Source organism: Haliotis cracherodii, unplaced genomic scaffold, assembly GCF_022045235.1.
Source record: "Haliotis cracherodii isolate W230 unplaced genomic scaffold, xgHalCrac1.p SCAF_3, whole genome shotgun sequence".
NCBI classification, from domain to species: domain Eukaryota; kingdom Metazoa; phylum Mollusca; class Gastropoda; order Lepetellida; family Haliotidae; genus Haliotis; species Haliotis cracherodii.
In genome coordinates this window covers 11,100,247-11,123,801 of record NW_027266286.1, presented here as the reverse complement: position 1 = coordinate 11,123,801, position 23,555 = coordinate 11,100,247, and the positions used below count along the sequence as shown (strand labels likewise).

The following is a 23,555-nucleotide window of genomic DNA, read 5'->3' as shown; positions in this document are numbered from 1 at the left end:
TATTTGAGTTCTTCTGACCTATTTTTTCCTAATTGCGACGCTGCAAACTGTTGTTACGTCAGTGAGTGATTGAGCTGGGTTCTAATGCTGCTTGAAACAGTAGTCCAGTCCTATCACGGCGTGTGAGTTTATCGTGGAAGGAAAGCCCGAAGTGATGCAGGTCTTAGGCGCTTACCACTTTGGTAGAACCCCCTAGGACGGTATGGTGCTGACAAACCTAGAAACATGATCGGGACGAACCGGTATTGGAACCCACAACCATATGTTTCTGGCGTGCACAAGCGACGCAACTCTACACAGCGAACAGCGGTGCATATGACGACTGGGACACCCGTACCACCGACGTTACGTCAGAGAGTTCACGTATAATATCAATTAGCACATATTAATGTATTCAGCTGATGACAATGGTTTCTATGTAAATGTTTGTGAAAAATGTCAGCACGACCTCATTGATTACTCTTTGCAGGTCTAATTCCAGGGAGCAACAAGATATCAACTATACAAGACCATGCTTGCAGTTGGCAACAACACATGGAAGAGACGCCGCAGGATCTGAACAAATGGTATCAACCTTAATACCAAGGCAATATCCAAAACTGTATCTGACAGAGAGAGAACTGCTCAGTGACGGTTCATTCCTGCACAGTAAGAACATGGCGGATGGTTTGTTTTCAACAGTAAGTATCATTGGTGACCGATCATTATTTTCCCTTGGCGAAAGCATCAAAGTACAAATTGACTTACTCAAGGGAAATAATGACCGAAAACATATTGGCGGTGATTATCTCAGATTGTGGATGGAAGATCAAAACAATGGCGCCTTTGTTTCCGGTAACGTCATTGACCACAGGAACGGAAGTTACACTGGTGTTTTGAAGGCATTGTGGGTAGGACAGGCGATCATCCGGGTGTTTCTTGCTGGGACAAGGGAAGAGATCCTCCTGTATTATAAACTGTACAAGCTCTACTCCAGCATGTGGACCATCAACGCAGGATTTGAAGCTGGGAACATCTCAGAAAGGACACAGTGTTCCACTGTGGCATTTGACGGAAACATGTGTAATATGACATCACAGAACGGTGGTTTATCCTGGTTCTGTAAGAAACCATTAAATATACACCTGGCATGTGAAACCTGGAGGACAACATCTTCTAAGGTGAAAGCAGATTTCTATCTGGATCCTAACGAAAAGGACATTTATGAAATGTGAGTAGTCCCATATACACAAACTCCTCTTTGCAGCCATTATACTTTAATCATTCGTACATACGGGCTTTGTCGATCCAGTATAAGGCGCCATAATGCGCTGCAAGGAGTTGCGTCTCCAACGTTTTTCAAACAGATTGTCTCTGGTCGTAAGTGTGCAGAAAATGCAGAAAATGTCCATTCGTGAATTATATTTTGAGAGGGCTTACTTTACAGCTATGAATGTTTTCCAGGGGACGGAATCCTGGTCCCTATCACCTGCGAGGCTCAGCACAGATATACACCATTGGGGGTAAGTGTTGAGCGCGGGTCAAGATAGGTGTCCAGCAATTATAATCTATGTTCACTATATTAGTTATATGATCGGGTGGTCAGGCTCAGTGACTAAGTTGCCCCTGTGCCATCGAGGAAGATCCTCATAATATCAACCACTGGGTTTTCTGGTTCAGACTCCTTTAAATTCTTTACAGGCATATAGCTGGAATATTGCTTGGCGCTCGTGCATCCAGAAACATGTTCCAGAAAACAGAACTTCAGGACGGCCCACACAGATTAATAGAGACTACAGACTTTTCTGGTTTTTGTTTCAAATATTTGACACAAAGGAAACGTGAAAGAACATGGAACATGAGTATCAGAACTAGTTATTTATATACAATACACAATACAATGGATACAATTATATGTCTCTAGGAATACAGTAGATTGTACACAGATCAGAGGTCAACGCTCTGTTTCTCCGTTAGTTCGTTGTGTTGACATAATACTAGATAAGATTGCTTGTACGTTAAGCTATGCAGAGCTATAATATTCAGCCTTGGACAAAGGCATTCAAAGAAGGTGAGGTGAAATGGGGCTCCAAGATTATTTCACTTATATAGCGACGTGCATGTACTAGTCAGGACTGATGCCGATTTATAGTGCTAGCTTACTGAGATACCATGCCGCAGTTTAACATGAAAACCCACTCAGACACAGTACACTGACTCCGAGCCGACCAGTCCTTGTTTTAGCCCCTTAATGCCGAGCGCCAGACAGGGTAACAACAAGTACCATCTTTTAACGTCTTTTGGTATGACGCGGCCGGGGATCGAACCCCGGACCTTCCGCTCTTCGGGCGGACGCTCTACCACGGAGGCAGTCCATTCAAAGAAGCGTTATATGTGTTTACCTTTTGATGTCGTTATTTTTTATATAAGATATCAAAACTCTGCACAGCCTCTTTAAGGATGTTAATACATTGTACAAACTTTATTGAAATATTTTCTCGTATACAAATAATGATGACTCCCTGAACACATCAAGTTGCGAGGGCATGTTCGAATCTCCAGAAATGACGTGATAATAGTAAAATGATTTGATTGTTCTTTGCGATTTATCACGTAGCTATCTTAGATAAGGTGATGACCTGAGAACTACGATGCCACACTATCTGACAGCCATAGTGTTATTCAGGCAAACTGAAAGTAGTTGCGGCAGAAAATGTCAGTTCACTTGCGTGATCTGATATTTACGCATATGAAAATCGCCAAGAAGATTAACTTAAGCTTCTAGTATATACAAGATCTGATATCTTCCAATCACCATCAAATAGCCAATTCCCTTCCACTGATTTACCCACCTGAACTTGAAATAAAGGAGACCTGTGAGACCGTCTCATCTGTTTCATATTTAGATCTATTCATACAGATTCAGAATGAGAAAAAAACATAGTCCACAAGACTATGACAACTTCCCCATTATGTCGAGCAATATTCCAGCAGCTCCAGTCCTTGGTGTGTTCATTTCACAAATTTCGAGGTACAATCGAACAGGTTCTTTCCAGCAAGACTTGAAACAGTGTCATACAACACTTGCTAAGAAGTCGTTTGATCAAGGTTACAACATTCAAGGCCTCAGTAAATCTTACAAAAAAAGTATGGAACGCATGTGAGGACATTACCAAATTTGACGCATATTTCCGAAGCAATTCCGTTTTTTTGACTTGTACCATATGGGAACAATTGACTTGTTTTGCATGTGTTTGTGACAGGTGCCACCGGTGGGACAGGATACGCTTACCTTTTGCGAACATCTGGTTTCATCACTATTTGATAATGATTCATAAACTTATGCTCATGATGTCGGAATCGTACAATGGACTCTTCTTTTGGCAGAGATTTCAATGAATATGGAATAGGTTTCGTGGCTTTAATGTACGGAATAAATACAGAATTGCACCACGAAATATATAATAAAATTCGCTCTCCTTCTGTTGTAGGTGGGACCAGATTACCAGCTCCATCCGTGCCATGCAACAGACTCTCAGCGGGAATGACATGGAGTCGTATTTCACCAGCAGGTTTCTTCTACAAAGCTGCATGGCAGTCCACACTATGCAATGACACTCTGCCCCGCACCCCTACTGCATACAGAGCTTGCCTCAAACGCAAAACCCTCTGGCTACCAGGGGATTCGACGAGTGTTCAATTTTGGAAATTCCTTCAGCAATACTTGAATATGTCTTACACAGGAGACACAAGCGAAAATCATGGGCCAAGAATTATCACTGACAAGGAATCAAACTTCAGTGTCATATGGCACGCCCATGAGCTCCCCTTTTACCATGGGAGGCCCGTTCACAACAGGACAGTAAACCTGGCCGAGCATGTGATACTTGACAATCTCCCAAACGCAACACAAGACGTCATTGTTTTGTATCTCTATGTGCATTTTACGTTGGTACATCCGGATGTGTTTCGCCGACATGTTCAGAAACTTGTTCAATCTGCAAAGGATCTGTTTGCACGTGCCCCAAACGTAACACTGGCAGTACGTGGACCTCATGCATTTTATAAATCTGTGGCTGTAAAGCGAGGATTGACCTCCTATTGGGGACTCGTTTATGAAGATATTCTACATGAGAATTTTTCAACGTTACGAAACAAAATAGTTTACTTAGATTTCTGGGATATGACTGTAGCCATGGAATCCTATAATATTCACCCCAATACACACGTTATCAAGAATATGGTGCACAATATGATGTCTTTCTTGTGCTATAGAAATCTTGAGAGTTAACTCTAGAAAGAAAGGAATATGTCGAAATAGTTCGATAGTTCTTCGTTCATTTTGAATTATAAAGAATAGAATTGTAATGTAATTTACAAGTAATTTAGACCGATGATATGCATCAACCAAGTCAGCGAGCCTGACCACCCGATCCCGTTAGTCGCCTTTTACAACAAGTAAAGGCGCCTTTCACGGCAAACATGGGTTGCTGAAGACTTATTCTCCCCCGGATCTTCACGCCCCGTAAGAAATTGAATCTGTAACATTAGTTTCACAATCTTAGTCCAAACAATCCTGCACTGTCAAGATAAACTGCTCTAACTGTACCCATGAACTCTATCTATTTATATAATATTATCTGAAAATCTGATCAGCCATTAAGTCTGCACTGTGCAGCCTTTGTGTTCTCCATTTTTATCGCCACAATAAGTCGCCTTGACCTTGCACTGGGTCCTGTCCTGAAATGAGATTACTGTTGATACTCGTTAACGATACACTTTAACCTTATTTCCTTCAGTGCGACTGTAATCTTGTCAATGTAGTCATAGTCAGCGCCCCGTTACGACGAATAACGACAGGGTACATGTATACTTTGTAATTGAAAGTCTGCGTGTGGCTTTGTCTTTAAGTGATAGCTCGTCACACCAACATATATATTCTTTGTGGGAAAGAGTTTTTTCCTCGATACTTTGGTTTTCAATTTATAAAAAATACAAAGTCCTCCCTCCCTTTTCCCCTTTGAGGTAAATGTGCCCGAAAAACCTCTTTTATGCAGCCTTTTAGTTTTTTGGTTTTTTTGTTATGTTTTTTAAAGTTTTTTATTGTTCCCAGAGTTGGAGATTAATACAGTACTCCGTCAAAAACATATTTCGGATAGCATAGCATGGCACAATACACTCATTAAAAAATTAAAGGGTTGGAAACAAACATTGTCCTATTTCAAACCTAAAACGGTTGCAACACACAATCAGACTCAAACATGGCATGTATCAACAGAGAGCTAAGAATCAAATACTGAGAATGAAGGTGACCATTTTTAGTTAAAGTTATTTTTGTCATCCTTTTTTTATAGCAATAAATTTCTCGATTGAGTACATGTTTTTAAATAGTTTTAAAAGTATGTCTAATTTCGGTTTGGTTCCTTTAATTCCACTTACATGAACATGCCTTTTCCCCAATAAAACTATATGATTGATTAAAGTATTTTAGTTACCTGACCTGATTACATCCAGAAACACGGTTATATCGAGGTGTCCTTCAATCAACATGGCGACGTCGACAATTTATGATTCATGGTTGTTTCTGCATTGATATACAGCTCAGAAAGGCGAAATATGTCGGGTTATCAGCTGTTCGAGATAAGAGGAGTGTTCATATTTGACCCCTATACCGTACATAATTTCTTTAGCATACTTGGTGGACATCATGTATAAAGATGTTAAATATTTACAGGTCTGGTTTCCGTGGGGTAATTTGGGGGATATTACAAACTTTATGCTCATGTTCAAACAGATCAGAATATCGTTGAAAACTATTACTGCACAACTGAATGAGATCGCAGACCATAAGAATATTGAATCACTGTTAAATATGGAATATCATGTGCATGAAACAATATATGGAAAATATCTAAGCTTGCTAAGGCTTCAGGGATTACTCTTGCAAACAGTCGTCTTCGTTTCAAAATGTGTGACTCTGGAAGAGAGAGTTATCATGTTCATGCTTCAAAGCACGATATTGTCACATGGAAGACATGTGGCAAATGACATCAGAACTATGAGATATCGATGTCTGTTCTAGCACTGTCATCGGCTCTTAAACACAAATCTGATCGGGTTCTTCGTTCCAATGAATATTCTGTACAAGACTTCGATGTCTTCGTGCCCAGGCTCTAGGGATACCTCGAAGTTCTGGATTAGCTGAAAGAACACAGGAACTCAGAATATACATCAAGACCGGCCCTCAATTGTGTATCAGAAGCGGTGAAGATGGGTGAAATGGGGTTTAACGTCGCGTCCAAGATTATTGCACTTATATAGCGACGTGCATGCACGTGTGTGTGTGTGTGGCTGCTTGTACTAGTCCGGACTGATGCCGATTTATAGTGCTAGCACACTTAGATACCATGCCGCAGTTTAACATGAATACCCCACTCAGACACAGTATACTGACTCCGAGCCGACCAGTCCTTGTTTTAGCCCCTTAATGCCGAGTGCCGGACAGGGTAACAACAAGTACCATCTTTTAACGTCTTTTGGTATGACGCGGCCGGGGATCGAACCCCGGACCTTCCGCTCTCCGGGAGGACGCTCTACTACTAGACCACGGAGGCGGTCGTATCAGAAGCGAACGTACAGAGTGAGTGTGTATGCTTTACGTTTACGGCGCTTTTAGCAATACTCCAGCAATATCAAGGCTGGAGACACCGCAATTTACCCACGATTGGAAACGAACCCGAGGCCGTCGGCGTGACGAGCGAACGCGTAAACCACAAGGCTACCCACCCTCCTCCACTTTCAACTGGTTCCACACATCATACGTAGGTCCAGCCAAATAAACAGAACACGTGTGTTTGTTATTCCGATAAGTTTTTTAAATGTCTTTTGCTTTCCAGACCCGTGAAGATCCGGGGTAGAATAGGTCTTCAGCAACCCATGCTTGCCGTAAAAGGCGACTATGCTTGTCGTAAGAGGCGACTAACGGGATCGGGTGGTCAGGCTCGCTGACTTGGTTCAAGCATGTCATCGATCCCGAAGATAATGTTTGAATGTACGACTGAAGAAGCGAACCTCAAACCAGCAGATAGCGACACTGCACAAGAAATTTCGGTGCTTTGCCTCCGGACGCAGCTGTACTGTTGAACATCCACCAGCATTAAAATTGGTATGGTTGTCACCACCCACACCACAACATGAATAGTTTCTCAGGCATCTTACCCGACATTGCCTGGAGTGAGTGAGTGAGTGAGTATGGTTTTACGCCGCTTATAGCAAGAGTGAGAGAGTGAGTATGGTTTTACGCCGCTTATAGCAATATTCCAGCAATATCACGGCGGGGGACACCAGAAATGGGCTTCACACATTGTACCCATGTCGGGAATCGAACCCGGGTCTTCGGCGTGATGAGCGAACGCTTTAACCACTAGGCTACCCGACCGCCCCACATTGCCTGGAAGCACGTGTGTCAACAGTGATTATTCAGTAAATTGTATCTCTATTCTGTGAGGAAAAATACCTAAGACCAATCCGGTACCCTATCTTCGTTTTTAATCACACCCGTGGTGATTCCAAGTAAGAAATCAATATAGGTCCCAGACAACCAACGCTTACGTTTGAGGCAATATATACTCGGGTAGTCAGACTAGGAGACTTGGTTGATTGCATGTCGATGCTAATGATATCAATCAGTGGATTGTCTGGGCCAGACTTGAATATTTACAGACAGCCGTCATAAAGCTGGAATATTGCTGGCTGGGTGTGTTGAACAACAAACAAGCACACTTGTTTTGAACGGTATTAATTGCTCTTCTATGTACCTTGGAAACAGCAAGGTATATTTCCTGCTCCGCGAATCTTTTTCCAAGGCACTGCCTTGGTCCAAATCCAAACGGGAGTAATGCAGCTGAAGGAATGTCAACAGATCGCTTCCCATCCTTGTCCCTCAGCCAACGTTCTGGGCGGAATTCCTCCGGGTTGGGGAAGTACTTCTTGTTCTTCACGGTCCTCTGATTCATTAGTGCAACAGAAGTCTGGATATAGAATTGTTTAAAATGACGTTATCGATATGTCCAAATGACGCAAGAGATAAATAAAGCAACAAGGATATAAACCAATGTATGTGAAATGATCATAATACCGTTAATGGAGATATTACACCTTCATATACCTTCCTTACACCTTCATAAACCTTCACATACCTTCCTTACACCTTCATATACCTTCATTACACCTTCATTACACCTTCATATACCTTCATATACCTTCATTGTACCTTCATTACACCTTCATATACCTTCATTATACCTTCATATACCTTCATCACACCTTCATATACCTTCATTATACCTTCATATACCTTCATTACACCTTCATATACCTTCATTATACCTTCATATACCTTCATTGACCTTCACATACCTTCATTAACCTTCACATACCTTCACTAACCTTCACATACCTTCATCAACCTTCATATACCTTAACTACACGTTCATATACCTTCATTACACCTTCATATAACTTCCTTACACCTTCAAATACCTTCCTTACACCTTCAAATACCTTCATTACACCTTCATATACCTTCATTAACCTTCACATACCTTCATTACACCTTCATATACCTTCATTACACCTTCATATAACTTCCTTACACCTTCAAATACCTTCCTTACACCTTCAAATACCTTCATTACACCTTCATATACCTTCATTAACCTTCACATACCTTCATTACACCTTCAAATACCTTCATTACACCTTCATATACCTTCATTACACCTTCATATACCTTCATTACACCTTCATATACCTTCATTACACCTTCATATACCTTCATTACACCTTCATATACCTTCATTACACCTTCATATACCTTCATTAACCTTCACATACCTTCATTACACCTTCAAATACCTTCATTACACCTTCATATACCTTCATTACACCTTCATATACCTTCATTAACCTTCACATACCTTCATTACACCTTCAAATACCTTCATTACACCTTCATATACCTTCATTACACCTTCATATACCTTCATTACACCTTCATATACCTTCATTACACCTTCATATACCTTCATTACACCTTCATATACCTTCATTACACCTTCAAATACCTTCATTACACCTTCAAATACCTTCATTACACCTTCAAATACCTTCATTACACCTTCACATACCTTCATTAACCTTCACATACCTTCATTAACCTTCACATACCTTCATCAACCTTCATATACCTTAACTACACGTTCATATACCTTCATTACACCTTCATATAACTTCCTTACACCTTCAAATACCTTCCTTACACCTTCAAATACCTTCATTACACCTTCATATACCTTCATTAACCTTCACATACCTTCATTACACCTTCATATACCTTCATTACACCTTCAAATACCTTCATTACACCTTCATATACCTTCATTAACCTTCACATACCTTCATTACACCTTCATATACCTTCATTACACCTTCAAATACCTTCATTACACCTTCAAATACCTTCATTACACCTTCATATACCTTCATTAACCTTCATATACCTTCATTACACCTTCATATACCTTCATTACACCTTCATATACCTTCCTTACACCTTCATATACCTTCATTACACCTTCAAATACCTTCCTTACACCTTCAAATACCTTCATTACACCTTCAAATACCTTCATTACACCTTCAAATACCTTCATTACACCTTCATATACCTTCATTAACCTTCACATACCTTCATTAACCTTCATATAACTTCCTTACACCTTCATATACCTTCCTTACACCTTCATATACCTTCATTACACCTTCAAATACCTTCCTTACACCTTCAAATACCTTCATTACACCTTCAAATACCTTCATTACACCTTCAAATACCTTCATTACACCTTCACATACCTTCATTAACCTTCACATACCTTCATTAACCTTCATATAACTTCCTTACACCTTCATATACCTTCATTACACCTTCATATACCTTCATTACACCTTCATATACCTTCATTACACCTTCATATACCTTCATTACACCTTCATATATCTTCCTTACACCTTCACATACCTTCATTAACCTTCACATACCTTCATTAACCTTCATATACCTTCCTTAAACCTTCAAATACCTTCATTACACCTTCATATACCTTCATTATACCTTCAAATACCTTCATATACCTTCATTACACCTTCAAATACCTTCCTTACACCTTCATTACACCTTCAAATACCTTCCTTACACCTTCAAATACCTTCACATACCTTCATTAACCTTCATTGTACCTTCAAATACCTTCATTACACCTTCATATACCTTCATTACACCTTCAAATACCTTCATTGTACCTTCATATACCTTCATTACACCTTCACATACCTTCATTACACCTTCATATACCTTCATTAACCTTCATATACCTTCAAATACCTTCAAATACCTTCATTACACCTTCATATACCTTCATTACACCTTCAAATACCTTCATTGTACCTTCATATACCTTCATTGTACCTTCATTACACCTTCATATAACTTCCTTACACCTTCAAATACCTTCCTTACACCTTCAAATACCTTCATTGTACCTTCATATACCTTCATTGTACCTTCATATACCTTCATTGTACCTTCATTACACCTTCATTGTACCTTCATTACACCTTCAAATACCTTCATTGTACCTTCATTACACCTTCATATACCTTCATTGTACCTTCATTACACCTTCATATAACTTCCTTACACCTTCAAATACCTTCCTTACACCTTCATTGTACCTTCATTACACCTTCAAATACCTTCATTGTACCTTCATTACACCTTCATATACCTTCATTGTACCTTCATTACACCTTCATATAACTTCCTTACACCTTCAAATACCTTCCTTACACCTTCAAATACCTTCATTGTACCTTCATATACCTTCATTGTACCTTCATATACCTTCATTGTACCTTCATTACACCTTCATATACCTTCCTTACACCTTCAAATACCTTCATTGTACCTTCATATACCTTCATTGTACCTTCATATACCTTCATTGTACCTTCATTACACCTTCATATAACTTCCTTACACCTTCAAATACCTTCCTTACACCTTCAAATACCTTCATTACACCTTCATATACCTTCATTACACCTTCATTACACCTTCATATACCTTCATTGTACCTTCATTACACCTTCATTTTCCTTCCTTACACCTTCAAATACCTTCATTATACCTTAATATACCTTCATTACACCTTCAAATACCTTCATTACACCTTCATATACCTTCATTACACCTTCATATACCTTCATTATACCTTCATATACCTTCATTACACCTTCATATACCTTCATTGTACCTTCATTACACCTTCATTTTCCTTCCTTACACCTTCAAATACCTTCATTATACCTTAATATACCTTCATTACACCTTCAAATACCTTCATTACACCTTCATATACCTTCATTACACCTTCATATACCTTCATTATACCTTCATATACCTTCATTACACCTTCATATACCTTCATTGTACCTTCATTACACCTTCATATAACTTCCTTACACCTTCAAATACCTTCCTTACACCTTCAAATACCTTCATTACACCTTCATATACCTTCATTATACCTTCATATACCTTCATTACACCTTCAAATACCTTCATTATACCTTAATATACCTTCATTACACCTTCAAATACCTTCCTTACACCTTCAAATACCTTCATTACACCTTCATATACCTTCATTATACCTTCAAATACCTTCATTATACCTTCATATACCTTCATTACACCTTCATATACCTTCATTACACCTTCAAATACCTTCATTGTACCTTCATTACACCTTCATTTTCCTTCCTTACACCTTCAAATACCTTCATTATACCTTAATATACCTTCATTACACCTTCAAATACCTTCCTTACACCTTCAAATACCTTCATTACACCTTCATATACCTTCATTACACCTTCATATACCTTCATTACACCTTCAAATACCTTCATTGTACCTTCATTACACCTTCATATACCTTCCTTACACCTTCATATACCTTCATTGTACCTTCATTAACCTTCACATACCTTCATTAACCTTCACATACCTTCTTTACATCTTCATATACCTTCATACACCTTCATATACCTTCATCACACCTTCATATACCGTCATATACCGTCATATACCTTCATCACACCTTCATATACCGTCATATACCTTCATACACCTTCATCACACCTTCATATACCGTCATAACCTTCATCACACCTTCATATACCGTCATATACCTTCATACACCTTCATATACCTTCATCACACCTTATATACCTTTATCACACCTTCATATACCTTCATCACACCTTCATATACCTCCATCACACCTTCATATACCTTTATCACACCTTCATATACCTCCATCACACCTACATATACTTTCATTACACCTTCAAACACCCTGGGCTTTTAGAAGAGAAGGTGCGGATTCACTGAATTTGTTTTTGCACATATTTTGCACATTTCCTCAAAATTGAAATGGTTGCCTAGGTTACAGAGATGCCCAGCATAAGGAAGCACCATACGTGAACTAAAACAGGGGAATTGCCGAGAAATGTGCAAATTTAAATTTAGAGAAACAGGGATACAATGAGGTACCTACCCCAGCAGGTATCCGGTATCCTTGGAGAACTATTTCGGTGGGCATAAAACGCTGTGTTCCACTGGGTGTTGGAAACTGTATTCTGGAATAATAATACTGGTCACATAAGAGAAATAGATAATATATTTTTTCTTCTTTCGGGACCTAGGCGGGGCCACATACCCTTTCCCCACCTCCAGACATTCCATATGGCCAGCCCCCTACATGTTTGAAAGATTTACTACTTTAAGGGAAGAGGGACGGGTTACGATTTAAAGGAAACGCATTTGTTGAGTGTCACAAGGAATGGTTAACATTTCGGAAGGGTGATTTATTTCAATACATCATTTCAAACCATCTGTAATAAATGGGGGGCACGGGTGACCCAGTCGTCTAAGGCGCCGCGATTCGCTATGCAGAGTTGCGTCCCTTGGGCACGCCAGAAACCTATGATTGTGGGTTCGAATCCCGGTTCGCCCCGATTATGTTTCTAGGTTTGTCAGCACCATACCCGTGCTCGTGAGTTTCACCGAAGTGGTAAACGTCTGAGACCTGCATCACCTCGGGCTATCCTCCCACATTAAGCTGACACGCCGCGATATAACTGGAATACTGTTAAAAGCGGCGTTAAACCCAATCTCATTCAAATCAGATCTTAGTTCTCGCTACCGCCAAACAAAGATCTGAGGACATCCCATTACGGGTCACGTCAGCACGACCTTTCATCCAACCAATCAGAGCGTCGCTTACAAGATCCTGAAAGTGACAGTCGAAATGTGTTTTCTAATAATGCATCCTCGAAATATTTAACAGAGGGTATTCCGAACGACAGTTAGGGGTTTTATTATTATACCCATGCAACTTAGGCAATTTATTAGTCATTCCAGAATGTTGTTTTGGTCAGTTGTTTTTTTAAATCGAGAATAGGTCAAAATATGTTTCGAAGCGTAGTCGCCAGTTTGAAACTAGTGCCGTAAACCTCGAGATAGCTTCCTTCTGATTGGCAAATGTCGATTTCTTGTCAGTCATTTCATTGGTCGGTCAATGTTCGCGAAAGGTCGTTCTGATGTGACCCGTAATGGGATGTCCTCAGATCTTTGGTTAGCGGTAGCGAAAACTAAGATCTGATTTCAATGAGATTGCGTTAAACCCAACTCACTCACTCACTGTGATATAAATGACCGGTCCCTTAGACCTCACCTGAACGACTCTCTAAGAGAAGCAAGGAGATAAGGCATATTCGCCAACGATTTTATGGTCATTGGTCCTGATGGCCCCATGACATTCATAACTTCTTCATACAACTTCTGTTGCTTGTCTGGGTTCCGAGCCAAGATGTAAAGCATCATCTGGAGGTTCCTCGCAGTCTAGAATGGAATCAAAATGTATGTTCTAAAAAGGTGCTGGTGTGCATTACAGTTTTCTTTGTTTGTTGTTTAACGCCGCACACAGCAATATTCCAGCTATATGACGAAGGTCTGTAAAAAATCAAGTCTGGACAACACAATCCAGTGATTGATATCATGAGCATCGATCTACGCTTTGGGATACGATGAAATGCATCACCAAGTCAGCGAGTCTGACACCCGATCCCATTAGTCGCCTCCAACGACAAGCATGGGTTACTGAGGACCGATTCTAACCCGAATCTTCACGGGTAAAGTAGTTACATGCGTTTACACCCAGGTTCGATTCTCCACACGGGCCAAATTTGAGAAGCCCATTTTGTAAAATGATGGCATATTGTTTACAGCGTAGCAGACGTCAGGCACTCTTTGTCCGACTTCCAAATGACAGTTCTACATTGTTACCGAAAGACAATGGGTACTAGAGAATGACGTCAATAGTCAACATACTGAATCCGTGCCTGCACCAAACAAATCCAGAGCAATGGCGCCCATCTGCCCCACTGTCATCTTGTCAGTGGTCATCAAGGACAACATGAAGTTATTCTCTTCTAGGTCAAGTGTTCCCTCTGCTTGTCTTTTCTTTATGTCATCCATTGTAGCTTCATAATATTCCTGGGTTTGACTAAAGAAACAAGTAGCAAGTTTGTCACACAACACAATTATAAGAATTAGGGATGAAACATTGATCTGTGTCTCGATGCTAAGCATTAATGTACTGTACAATGGCAATACATCGATGACACTCTACAGTATCATCAGCTGACTTGTTGATCGTTAGTCTCTACATGTGTATGTAACTAAGCAGGAATCTCTGGGTTATAATTTGACTAGCCTAACGAGTCTATGCATAGTCGAATAAAAATATCGAGAAACAAAATCGACATCCGGTTTGTACACAACATGGCAACTTCCCTGCACAAGGTTGATTGCAGGATTTGCAAAACGTGTCGTCGACAGATATTTTTTTAATATTTTCATGTTTAATAAAATTGGTCAAGTGATTTGATGCACTTCGCGAGGCCAATCCCCTTTTATTACAAAACACATCTTGATTATTAATCAGATTGCTTTGACTGAGTGATGCTATTTTGATTTAAGCAAAATGCAAGTGATATGAGAAGTGGGGAGCGATTGGTCAATAGGGGGGACATAGAAGGGACAAGACTCGTAATAACCACTGGTGGCGCTGCAATCGAGACACAAAATTCCAGCATAGTTCGGCAATGGTGGAAACTGGACTTTCATAAGATGCTATATATGTAACGAACACAAACACTTACTTAAGCCTTTAATTTTACCAATGTGCAGAAATGGAGTACCCTTTCAGAAGTCCTTCATCTATGCACACAAAAAAGTTAAGCACACCCCTATTTCTGAAACATGACAAATGGCAAAAATCATGGCATGGGATGACTGATCACAGGAGCTGGGCGATACCAATGTCATCAGATAGAACAAACATTTGACAACAAATGAAGAAGATATTGGTGAGTTGTGATTGAAATTTACTTTCAACCGGTTCCTGACGGTTCTGGTACTGAAACGACGATTGGGCAACCACAGCTGTTTCAGACGAGTACTTGTTAAAAAGGGTTCTCGGCGTATGAGACGACGAAGGTCGCTGTCTTCGCGATATGTCGTCACGGGAGGTCTTCCAGATCTGGGACGGTCCTGTACATCACTTCTTCACTACGGAATGGGCTTGGCGAGTCTGGCGAAGCGTTACTTCCGGTATTTCATATCCGGTGAGACGCAATACACATTTCGAAATAGCTAGATGGTGCCAAATATACTACCACTTTTAGCTGTCACAGCTGTTGACAATACTGCGACTACATTAACTCAACTGTTTTAAAAGCCTCAAGACGGGTTTACAATAGCTTGCACCGAGTATGTTTTACGTACTAATGTTATCGCCATTGCCGGGAAATATTGTTTGTCAACGGAGGTACTGAAATACCGTACGATCTCGCGTAGTCTTGTGACCTGCCTACGACCTACTATTACGACAATAAGGCTTTCGAGGCATTACGAATCTGCCTAAAATAGAGTACATCGCGATTGCAGAAACCACATCCCCCGAAATAATCTCCCACATATTCCAGCAAGTTTGGGGTTGTTAGGAACGTACTTACGTCACGGTGCGAGCGGTGGCTTCCCCGTATTGCCTTTTTATCCTCAAAGGAAAGTTCTTCAGGATAAACGGGGGTATAGCTGAAGAAGCATTGAGCAACTCAAACAAAGTCTGTATGTCCTTCAGAGCCTGTACTTTGTCAGGGTACTGGTCCACATCAGTACTGAGGTATCCGAGTCGTTTATTGAAGGCAACCACAGTGATACCTGCAAAAAAAAACAATTGTTTGACAGTAGATTTGACATTGGAAAATGTTCGACAATGGATACTTTGACAGTGGATTGTTTGACAATAGAGGTTTTGACAGTGGCTTGTTTGACAATAGATTGACGATGGATTGTTCAATAGTGGATTGTTTGACAATGAATTGTTTGACAGTAGATGGTTTGATAATGGATTGTTTGACAGTAGAGCATGTTTGACAATGGATAGTATGACAGTGGATTGTTTGACAATAGAGGTTTTGACTGTGGCTTGTTTGACAATAGATTGACGATGGATTGTTCAATAGTGGATTGTTTGACAATGCATTGTTTGACAGTAGATTGTTTGATAATGGATTGTTTGACAGTAGATTGTTTTGACACTTAAAGTCGACAGTGAACAAGAGAGTGAAATTGGTTTTCAGTTACATCACGACGTGTCAGCTTCATGTGGGAGGACAATCTGGGTACAAATGGGATAATTCATTGTCCTTGTGTGGGCATTGTTAACTGCTTGCCACAAATCGGAAATAGATTCAAATATTGTTATTGCCAGAGATTCTTACTTTCGCAAGCGTACTTGAAGAATAGGTCCAGTATGTTGTCTTGCTTGAATTCGCCGTTTTTTATTAGTGAGACCAATTCATCGGCGACCTCGTTCTGAGCCGACAGATAGTACTGCGCAGACTTCGTGCGCATCATCCGGGGATTAACGGGACTTCTTAGCTTCTGCCATTCAATACCATCCCTGTGAATAGTTTAACCTCATTAGAGAACAGTGCTAAAGTAGACGAAAGAGCTACTTGGATTTAACGCCGCTTTAAACAGTATGATAGTCATGGTTTCCCCCGCCGTGATTTTGCTGGAATATTTCTAAAAGAGGCGTTAAACCCAACTCACTCACTCACTCACTATGATAGTCATGTGACCAATGCTTTTCACACGAGGCGACTATGGGCATCGGAATTATTAGATGCATGTCATCATATCCAAGCTGCGTAGATTGATGCTCATGCTGTCAATCACTGGACTGTCTGGTCCAGACTCGATTGTTTATAGATGGCCGTCATACAGCTGAAATACTGTTGATTTCGGTGTTAAAAACGAACAAACAAAATTCATGTGGAAGAAAGCAACAGTTACCATGGTCGTAGATGTTCACAGCTTTGGTGGAATCGACGAACATGGAATCAGCATCATAAAGCTTAAACAATGTTCAACCCGTGAAGATCCGGGGTAGAATAGATCTTCAGCAACCCATGCTTGCCGTAAAAGCGACTATGCTTGTCGTAAAAGGCGACTAACGGGATCGGGTGGTCAGGCTCGCTGACTTGCTTGATGCATGTCATCGATCCCAATTTCGTGGATCGATGTTCATGACATTAATCACTAGATTGTCTGGTCCAGACTCGATTATTTACAGACCGCCGTCATATAGCTGGAATATTGCTGAGTGCGGCGTTTAACAACAAACCAACCAACCAATTAAACAATGTTCAAAGCGGCGGAAAACACAACGTACACGATACGGGGGAAGGAGTTGCAGTCATATACGTACATGACGAACAAACAAGCAGACAAACATACACCGTATGGGTAAGATGAAACTGATATCCCCCGAAAGCGAACAGTAACAATACTGCACTTCTCGGAGACCCAACACAATACTGATGGTTAATAAATGTTTTGGAAATAATTGTTTACACACAGCGTATTGCGATAATAATATGAGGACCAAGGTTATCACACCGTTATTAATAAACGTATGCAAAATCAGCGACTTATGACGTATAGTGATGAGATCCGTATAAAGGAATTCTGTCCATTACAAATGATACAACGTATTTTGGTAATTTGTGATTAAAATTCTACTTCAATCCGGGGTAGAATAGGTCTTCAGCAACCGATGCTTGTCGTAAGAGGCGACTAACGGGATCGGGTGGTCAGGCTCGCTGACTTGGTGGATACATGCCATTGATCCAATTGCGTGGATCGATGCTCATGATGTAAATCACTGGATTGTCTGGTCCAGACTCGATTCCAACAAACAAACAGTTGTGATACAGTATGAAGCCATTTTTGTGGGGAATTTCGCAAACATCTTTTATGTGTCATGAACGATGGGGATTGGGTGGTGAGGCTTTGTGACGCGATCGTACCCCGATGACGTGGGATGTTGACGATACAGTGGTTTGTCATGCCAAGACTCTGATATGTTCCTGCCGCCGTGATACAACTTGAATATTGGTGACTGGGCGTAAAACAACATTCATTCATTCATTCATTCATTATGACTTACAGGAGACCGCCTCCGTGGTCTAGTGTTAGAGCGTCCGCCCGGAGAGCGGAAGGTCCGGGGTTCGATTCCCGGCCGCGTCATACCAAAAGAAGTTAAAAGATGGTACTTGTTGCTACCCTGTCAGGCGCTCGGTATTAAGGGGCTAAAACAAGGACTGGTCGGCTCGGAGTCAGTATACTGTGTTTGAGTGGGCTATTCATGTTAAACTGCGGCATGGTATCTCATTGAGCTAGCACTATAAATCGACATCAGTCCGGACTAGTACAAGCAGCCACACACACACACACACACACACACACACACACACACACACACTTGCATGCACGTCGTTATATAAGTGCAATAATCATGGACGCGACGTTAAACCCCATTTCTCCTCACCTCACCTCACCTCACCTCACCTCACCTCACCTCACCTATATGACTTACAGGTGGGCTAAGCCTTTTTGGAAACCTGTTTTCTCGCAGAATATCTTATGAAGCGGCGGAACGTAGCGATCCGGATATTTGCCCTCGTTTTTCATGACAACCTCAATGTCAGCCACGTCCTCCACCAACACCATCCAACCTCCAAGCTGGACTCGAACCAAGGACCCGTACTTGTCCAGCAGCTCGTTAAACAAGTTGTGAGTTGTTTCGACTGTGTGGTTGGCTGTGGAATTAAGGGAATATGAAAGTTGTAACAGGTATGCAAAGATTGTGTGTGTGCATATGTGCGCTTGCGAATGTATGTGTGTGTGTGTGTGTGGGGGGGGGGGGGGGGGGTTACTACTAGCGCTTAAACCTTCGTACCGTTAGGCGTAGGGGACACGGGGGGGGGGGGGGGGGGGGGGGGCAATTCGCTGTGCAGCGTTGCGTGTCCTATGATCAAGGGTTCGAATCCCTGATCGCCCTGATTGTGTTTCTCAGTTTCTCAGATTCCCAGAGTTCGTGTGTTTTTATATATTGGGAACAATTACCTCCGATATACAATTCCAGTTTCCAGCTGAATTTAAAAATAGGCAGACCCTTTATATAATACTCCATAATTTGTAAATAATTTCTGGGTCAGCAGCATCGAGAATTGTCAATCATCAATGAATCCATTTATGAAATACATACTTATGTACTTTTAACAATAATATCGCAAAACAAAAAGATTTCGCTACTCTGTGCAAGTCATGCAGTGTCAGTCATGAAACACAATAGCCCAATGAGCCAGACCCCTGACTTTTAAGTTTGACTACCAAATGGAGGGACAAATTTCCATTGTGGTTTTCAGATAGCCTGATGCCCATACCACATGAAATCACGTGATGGACATCCCACATGTCCAGCTAAATGTCATTTTGGCCGCCATTTTCAAGATGGCCGCCATTTTTTTCGGATTTGCTCCAAATGTCAGAAATAAGCATGAAAAACAGAGTTTATAATTCCTAGACAAACTTTTGTGAAATGAAATGTGTCAGGCACTAAATTCCACACATTTTGATATACAATTTGTAGGGTTTTGTGTAATAAATATTTCTCTGTTATCAAATTATATTGAAAAATCTATTGGTTTTTTTATATTTTTCATTATTCAAAGACATTAAGAAATTTTAACTTCAATGTTATGACTTCACATAGTATTCAACGTTGATTGAAGTAAGAGCAATGGAACTTACTGAACGGTTTGAAATGTAGCATGGTTCCAATTATCGGCAAACTGTATATGCCCTTGGGTCCGGGTATTTCTTCGAACGGTTTTGCATCTCTTATATCAGCATCGCTCCAGGCTGCAGCCCTTAATGTACGTTGTGGGGCTGCGGGATTCCCAATCTGTCGTCTGAGAAGCCCCATCACAGGCTGGTTGAGAAGCTTCATCATTTTTCAGTGAGTGTGACAACCTGTAAATAGACGGCCTAACATGCTCACAACACTCCGACAACAGCTTGAAGAATCTTAGGGGCAGAGTATACTGACTCTGTCAGACAAATGAACATTCGAACGGAAACACAGTGTTGAAAGGTAAATCACTATTAAATCTACTCAGCATGCAAATATATATACAGTATATGTCCATTGTATTATGGGCCGGTGACCTGAAGTCCCGAATAAATTTGTCTGTCTGTCTGTATGCTGACTCAGAGCCGACCCGTCCTTGTGTTAGCCCCTTGGGAGAAAATTGTTAGTCTAGCCCATGCCTACCAAGCGGAGGGGTGACTGAAATATGAGCCTGATAGAGATCTCTACTTCGGCCATGTGGCCGCGTAGGCGTATGCCATATGTCATCATATGGCACTTCTAATGTAAATTTAGTTGAGTGTAGAAATGATGACATTTTCCTAAGGCAGTGAACCATATTTTAACGTCATTTGGTATGACGCAGCCGGGGATCGAACCCCGACCTTCCGCTCTATTTGATCTACACTATCAGGAGGGGCGGTCGGGTAGCCTAGTGGTTAAAGCGTTCGCTCGTCACGCCGAAGATCTGGTTTCGATTCTCGACATGGGTACAATGTGTGAAACCCATCTCTGTTGTCCCCCGCCGTGATATTGCTGGAATATTGCTAAAAACGCGTAAAAAGATACTCACTCACTCACTCACTGAAGAGTCATAAAAGGAGTTGATAGCAGCAGCCGGGCACACGTAAACCAGTACAACAGGAACCGACTCTTTATCAGATGCTTAACACCTGAGTGGCGAGGATGTCATAAACTAGCCATTTATTAAGGAGACAAACATTATGTGTTTACGAATTTGTGGGTTCATTGAGTATTTGATGCCCGGGGATTCCATTCGGACTTGACGACTGCGTTTGCAAGAGGTTTCACGTGAGAAAAGTTAATTCCGTATGGTACAACCCACTCACTCACAGAAAACTTCATCTTCAAATACCCTGCCCTGTTACAAGATAGCCCCTTGACGACAGGAGACAAACGGTCTGAAATAGGATGACATTATACGCGGGATGTTTCATGTACGTCGGAGGTTATCATTTTGAATTTAATGAGTTTTTTTCACCTTCATGTTTTGTTCACTGTCCTTTCAAAAAGCATTTGATTTTGTTCTATCTGAATTACTAAAATATGAATAAATTAGTACAAAACAGACACTGTGAACACGTGGATCTCATCGTAACATACTGAAGATAATAGTCGCGATTCAAATTATGGGGGCTGCTAAGGAAAGCAACCCTGTGTTCTTCTGTTCAGTTAAGGCAGCTTGCGAGATACTAGTAACTGTGCCACATGAACCATCGCATGTACATCAACCCTGCTTTTGTTGTGGCTGGCATTACAGCTATAAATATATTCGATCGTCATCGCTGTGTTTTTGCTGTTTCTGGCTGTGATCAGCAACTCCCATCAGAGAGATAGGGGCAATGGTCTTAACAACGATCTGTCAAAACACCCTGTTAAACTGGTTTGGGAATGTAGACCGATCAATTTAGAATAATTTCGACCCTGACCTTCAATGAAGACACATCACAGGGGCTCACTGCTGACCTAGTTTCTAAACTGTGTAATAAACACACTTACCTCTCTTCTTGGTGGTGCAGGCACTTGTCAGGGGTGTAGTCTGGGACACCTAAATTAAGTGGACCCTTGGAAAATACCAGATAAGTAGCGATTGATTCATCAAACGCGGTGTTGTGAGGCCGACCCTGTTGCTGGTAGCCTCGGGGCTCGTCAAAGCTGGCGCGGGTGAAAGGTTGCGCTAGACTGAGCCGCTGCTCGTATGTCGTGCACATAGCGCTGAGTCACTGCTATGACACTATAGTTACTGTGGTTGGTGTTAGTGTGTGTGTGTGTGTCTGTTTGTGTTTGTGTGTGTTAGTGTGTGTGTTGGTGTTAGTGTGTGTGCTAGTGTGTGTTAATGTTAGTGTGTGTGTTAGTGTATGGGCTGGTGTTCGTGTGTGTGTTAGTGTTAGTGTTAGTGTGTGTGTGTCTGTGTTTGTGTGTGTTGGTGTTAGTGTGTGTTAATGTTAGCGTGTGTGTTGGTGTTCGTGTTAGTGTGTATGTTAATGTTAGTGTGTGTGTTAATGTTAGTGTATGTGCTAGTGTGTGTTAATGTTAGTGTGTGTGTTAGTGTATGGGTTGGTGTGTGTGTGTTGGTGTTCGTGTGTGTGTTGGTGTTAGTGTGTGTTAATGTTAGCGTGTGTGTTGGTGTTCGTGTGTGTGTGCTAGTGTTCGTGTGTGTGTTAGTGTGTATGTTAATGTTAGTGTGTGTGTGTTAATGTTAGTGTGTGTGCTAGTGTGTGTTAATGTTAATGTATGGGTTGGTGTGCGTGTGTGTTTGTTGGTGTTTGTAAGTGTGTGTGTGTCTGTTTGTGTTTGTGTGTGTTGGTGTTAGTGTGTGTTAATGTTAGCGTGTGTGTTGGTGTTCGTGTGTTAGTGTTAGTGTGTATGTTAATGTTAGTGTGTGTGTTAATGTTAGTGTATGTGCTAGTGTTTGTTAATGTTAGTGTGTGTGTTAGTGTATGGGTTGGTGTGTGTGTGTTGGTGTTCGTGTGTGTGTTGGTGTTAGTGTGTGTTAATGTTAGCGTGTGTGTTCGTGTTCGTGTGTGTGTGCTAGTGTTCGTGTGTGTGTTAGTGTTAATGTTAGTGTGTGTGTGTTAATGTTAGTGTGTGTGCTAGTGTGTGTTAATGTTAATGTATGGGTTGGTGTGCGTGTGTGTTTGTTGGTGTTGGTAAGTGTGTGTGTGTCTGTTTGTGTTTGTGTGTGTTGGTGTTAGTGTGTGTTAATGTTAGCGTGTGTGTTGGTGTTCGTGTGTTAGTGTTAGTGTGTATGTTAATGTTAGTGTCTGTCAAAACACCCTGTTAAACTGGTTTGGGAATGTAGACCGATCAATTTAGAATAATTTCGACCCTGACCTTCAATGAAGACACATCACAGGGGCTCAC

General features: G+C 41.0%; 2 protein-coding genes across 2 annotated transcripts; one reads left to right on the top strand and one right to left on the bottom strand.

Moving 5' to 3' along the window:
• Window positions 1-1,596: 1,596 nt before the first annotated feature.
• Window positions 1,597-22,356, bottom strand: LOC139473916 (probable cytochrome P450 12a5, mitochondrial). Its single transcript, XM_071256724.1, has 10 exons — window positions 22,191-22,356; window positions 20,333-20,554; window positions 19,116-19,338; window positions 16,954-17,135; window positions 16,186-16,390; window positions 14,498-14,672; window positions 13,842-14,008; window positions 12,663-12,744; window positions 7,797-8,009; window positions 1,597-6,180 (listed from the first exon to the last, which is right to left on the bottom strand). The coding sequence occupies exons 2-10, from the start codon at window positions 20,532-20,534 to the stop codon at window positions 6,067-6,069; spliced, it is 1,563 nt and encodes a 520-aa protein (XP_071112825.1). The 5' UTR covers window positions 20,535-20,554; window positions 22,191-22,356; the 3' UTR covers window positions 1,597-6,066.
• LOC139473917 (NXPE family member 1-like) lies at window positions 3,524-4,270 on the top strand. The gene has a single exon (XM_071256725.1). It carries the CDS (start codon window positions 3,524-3,526, stop codon window positions 4,268-4,270), a length of 747 nt encoding a protein of 248 aa, XP_071112826.1.
• Window positions 22,357-23,555: the final 1,199 nt, after the last annotated feature.

Coding starts and splice junctions, on each gene's coding strand:
- LOC139473917 (XM_071256725.1), top strand. CDS start 3,524: ATGACATGGAGTCGTATTTCACCAGCAGGTTTCTTCTACAAAGCTGCA.
- LOC139473916 (XM_071256724.1), bottom strand. CDS start 20,534: ATGATGAAGCTTCTCAACCAGCCTGTGATGGGGCTTCTCAGACGACAG. Junction 14,009..14,497: donor TTGGTGCAGGCACGGATTCA/GTATGTTGACTA, acceptor ATTCCATTCTAG/ACTGCGAGGAACCTCCAGAT. Junction 6,181..7,796: donor TATACCTTGCTGTTTCCAAG/GTACATAGAAGA, acceptor GTGTTCTTTCAG/CTAATCCAGAACTTCGAGGT.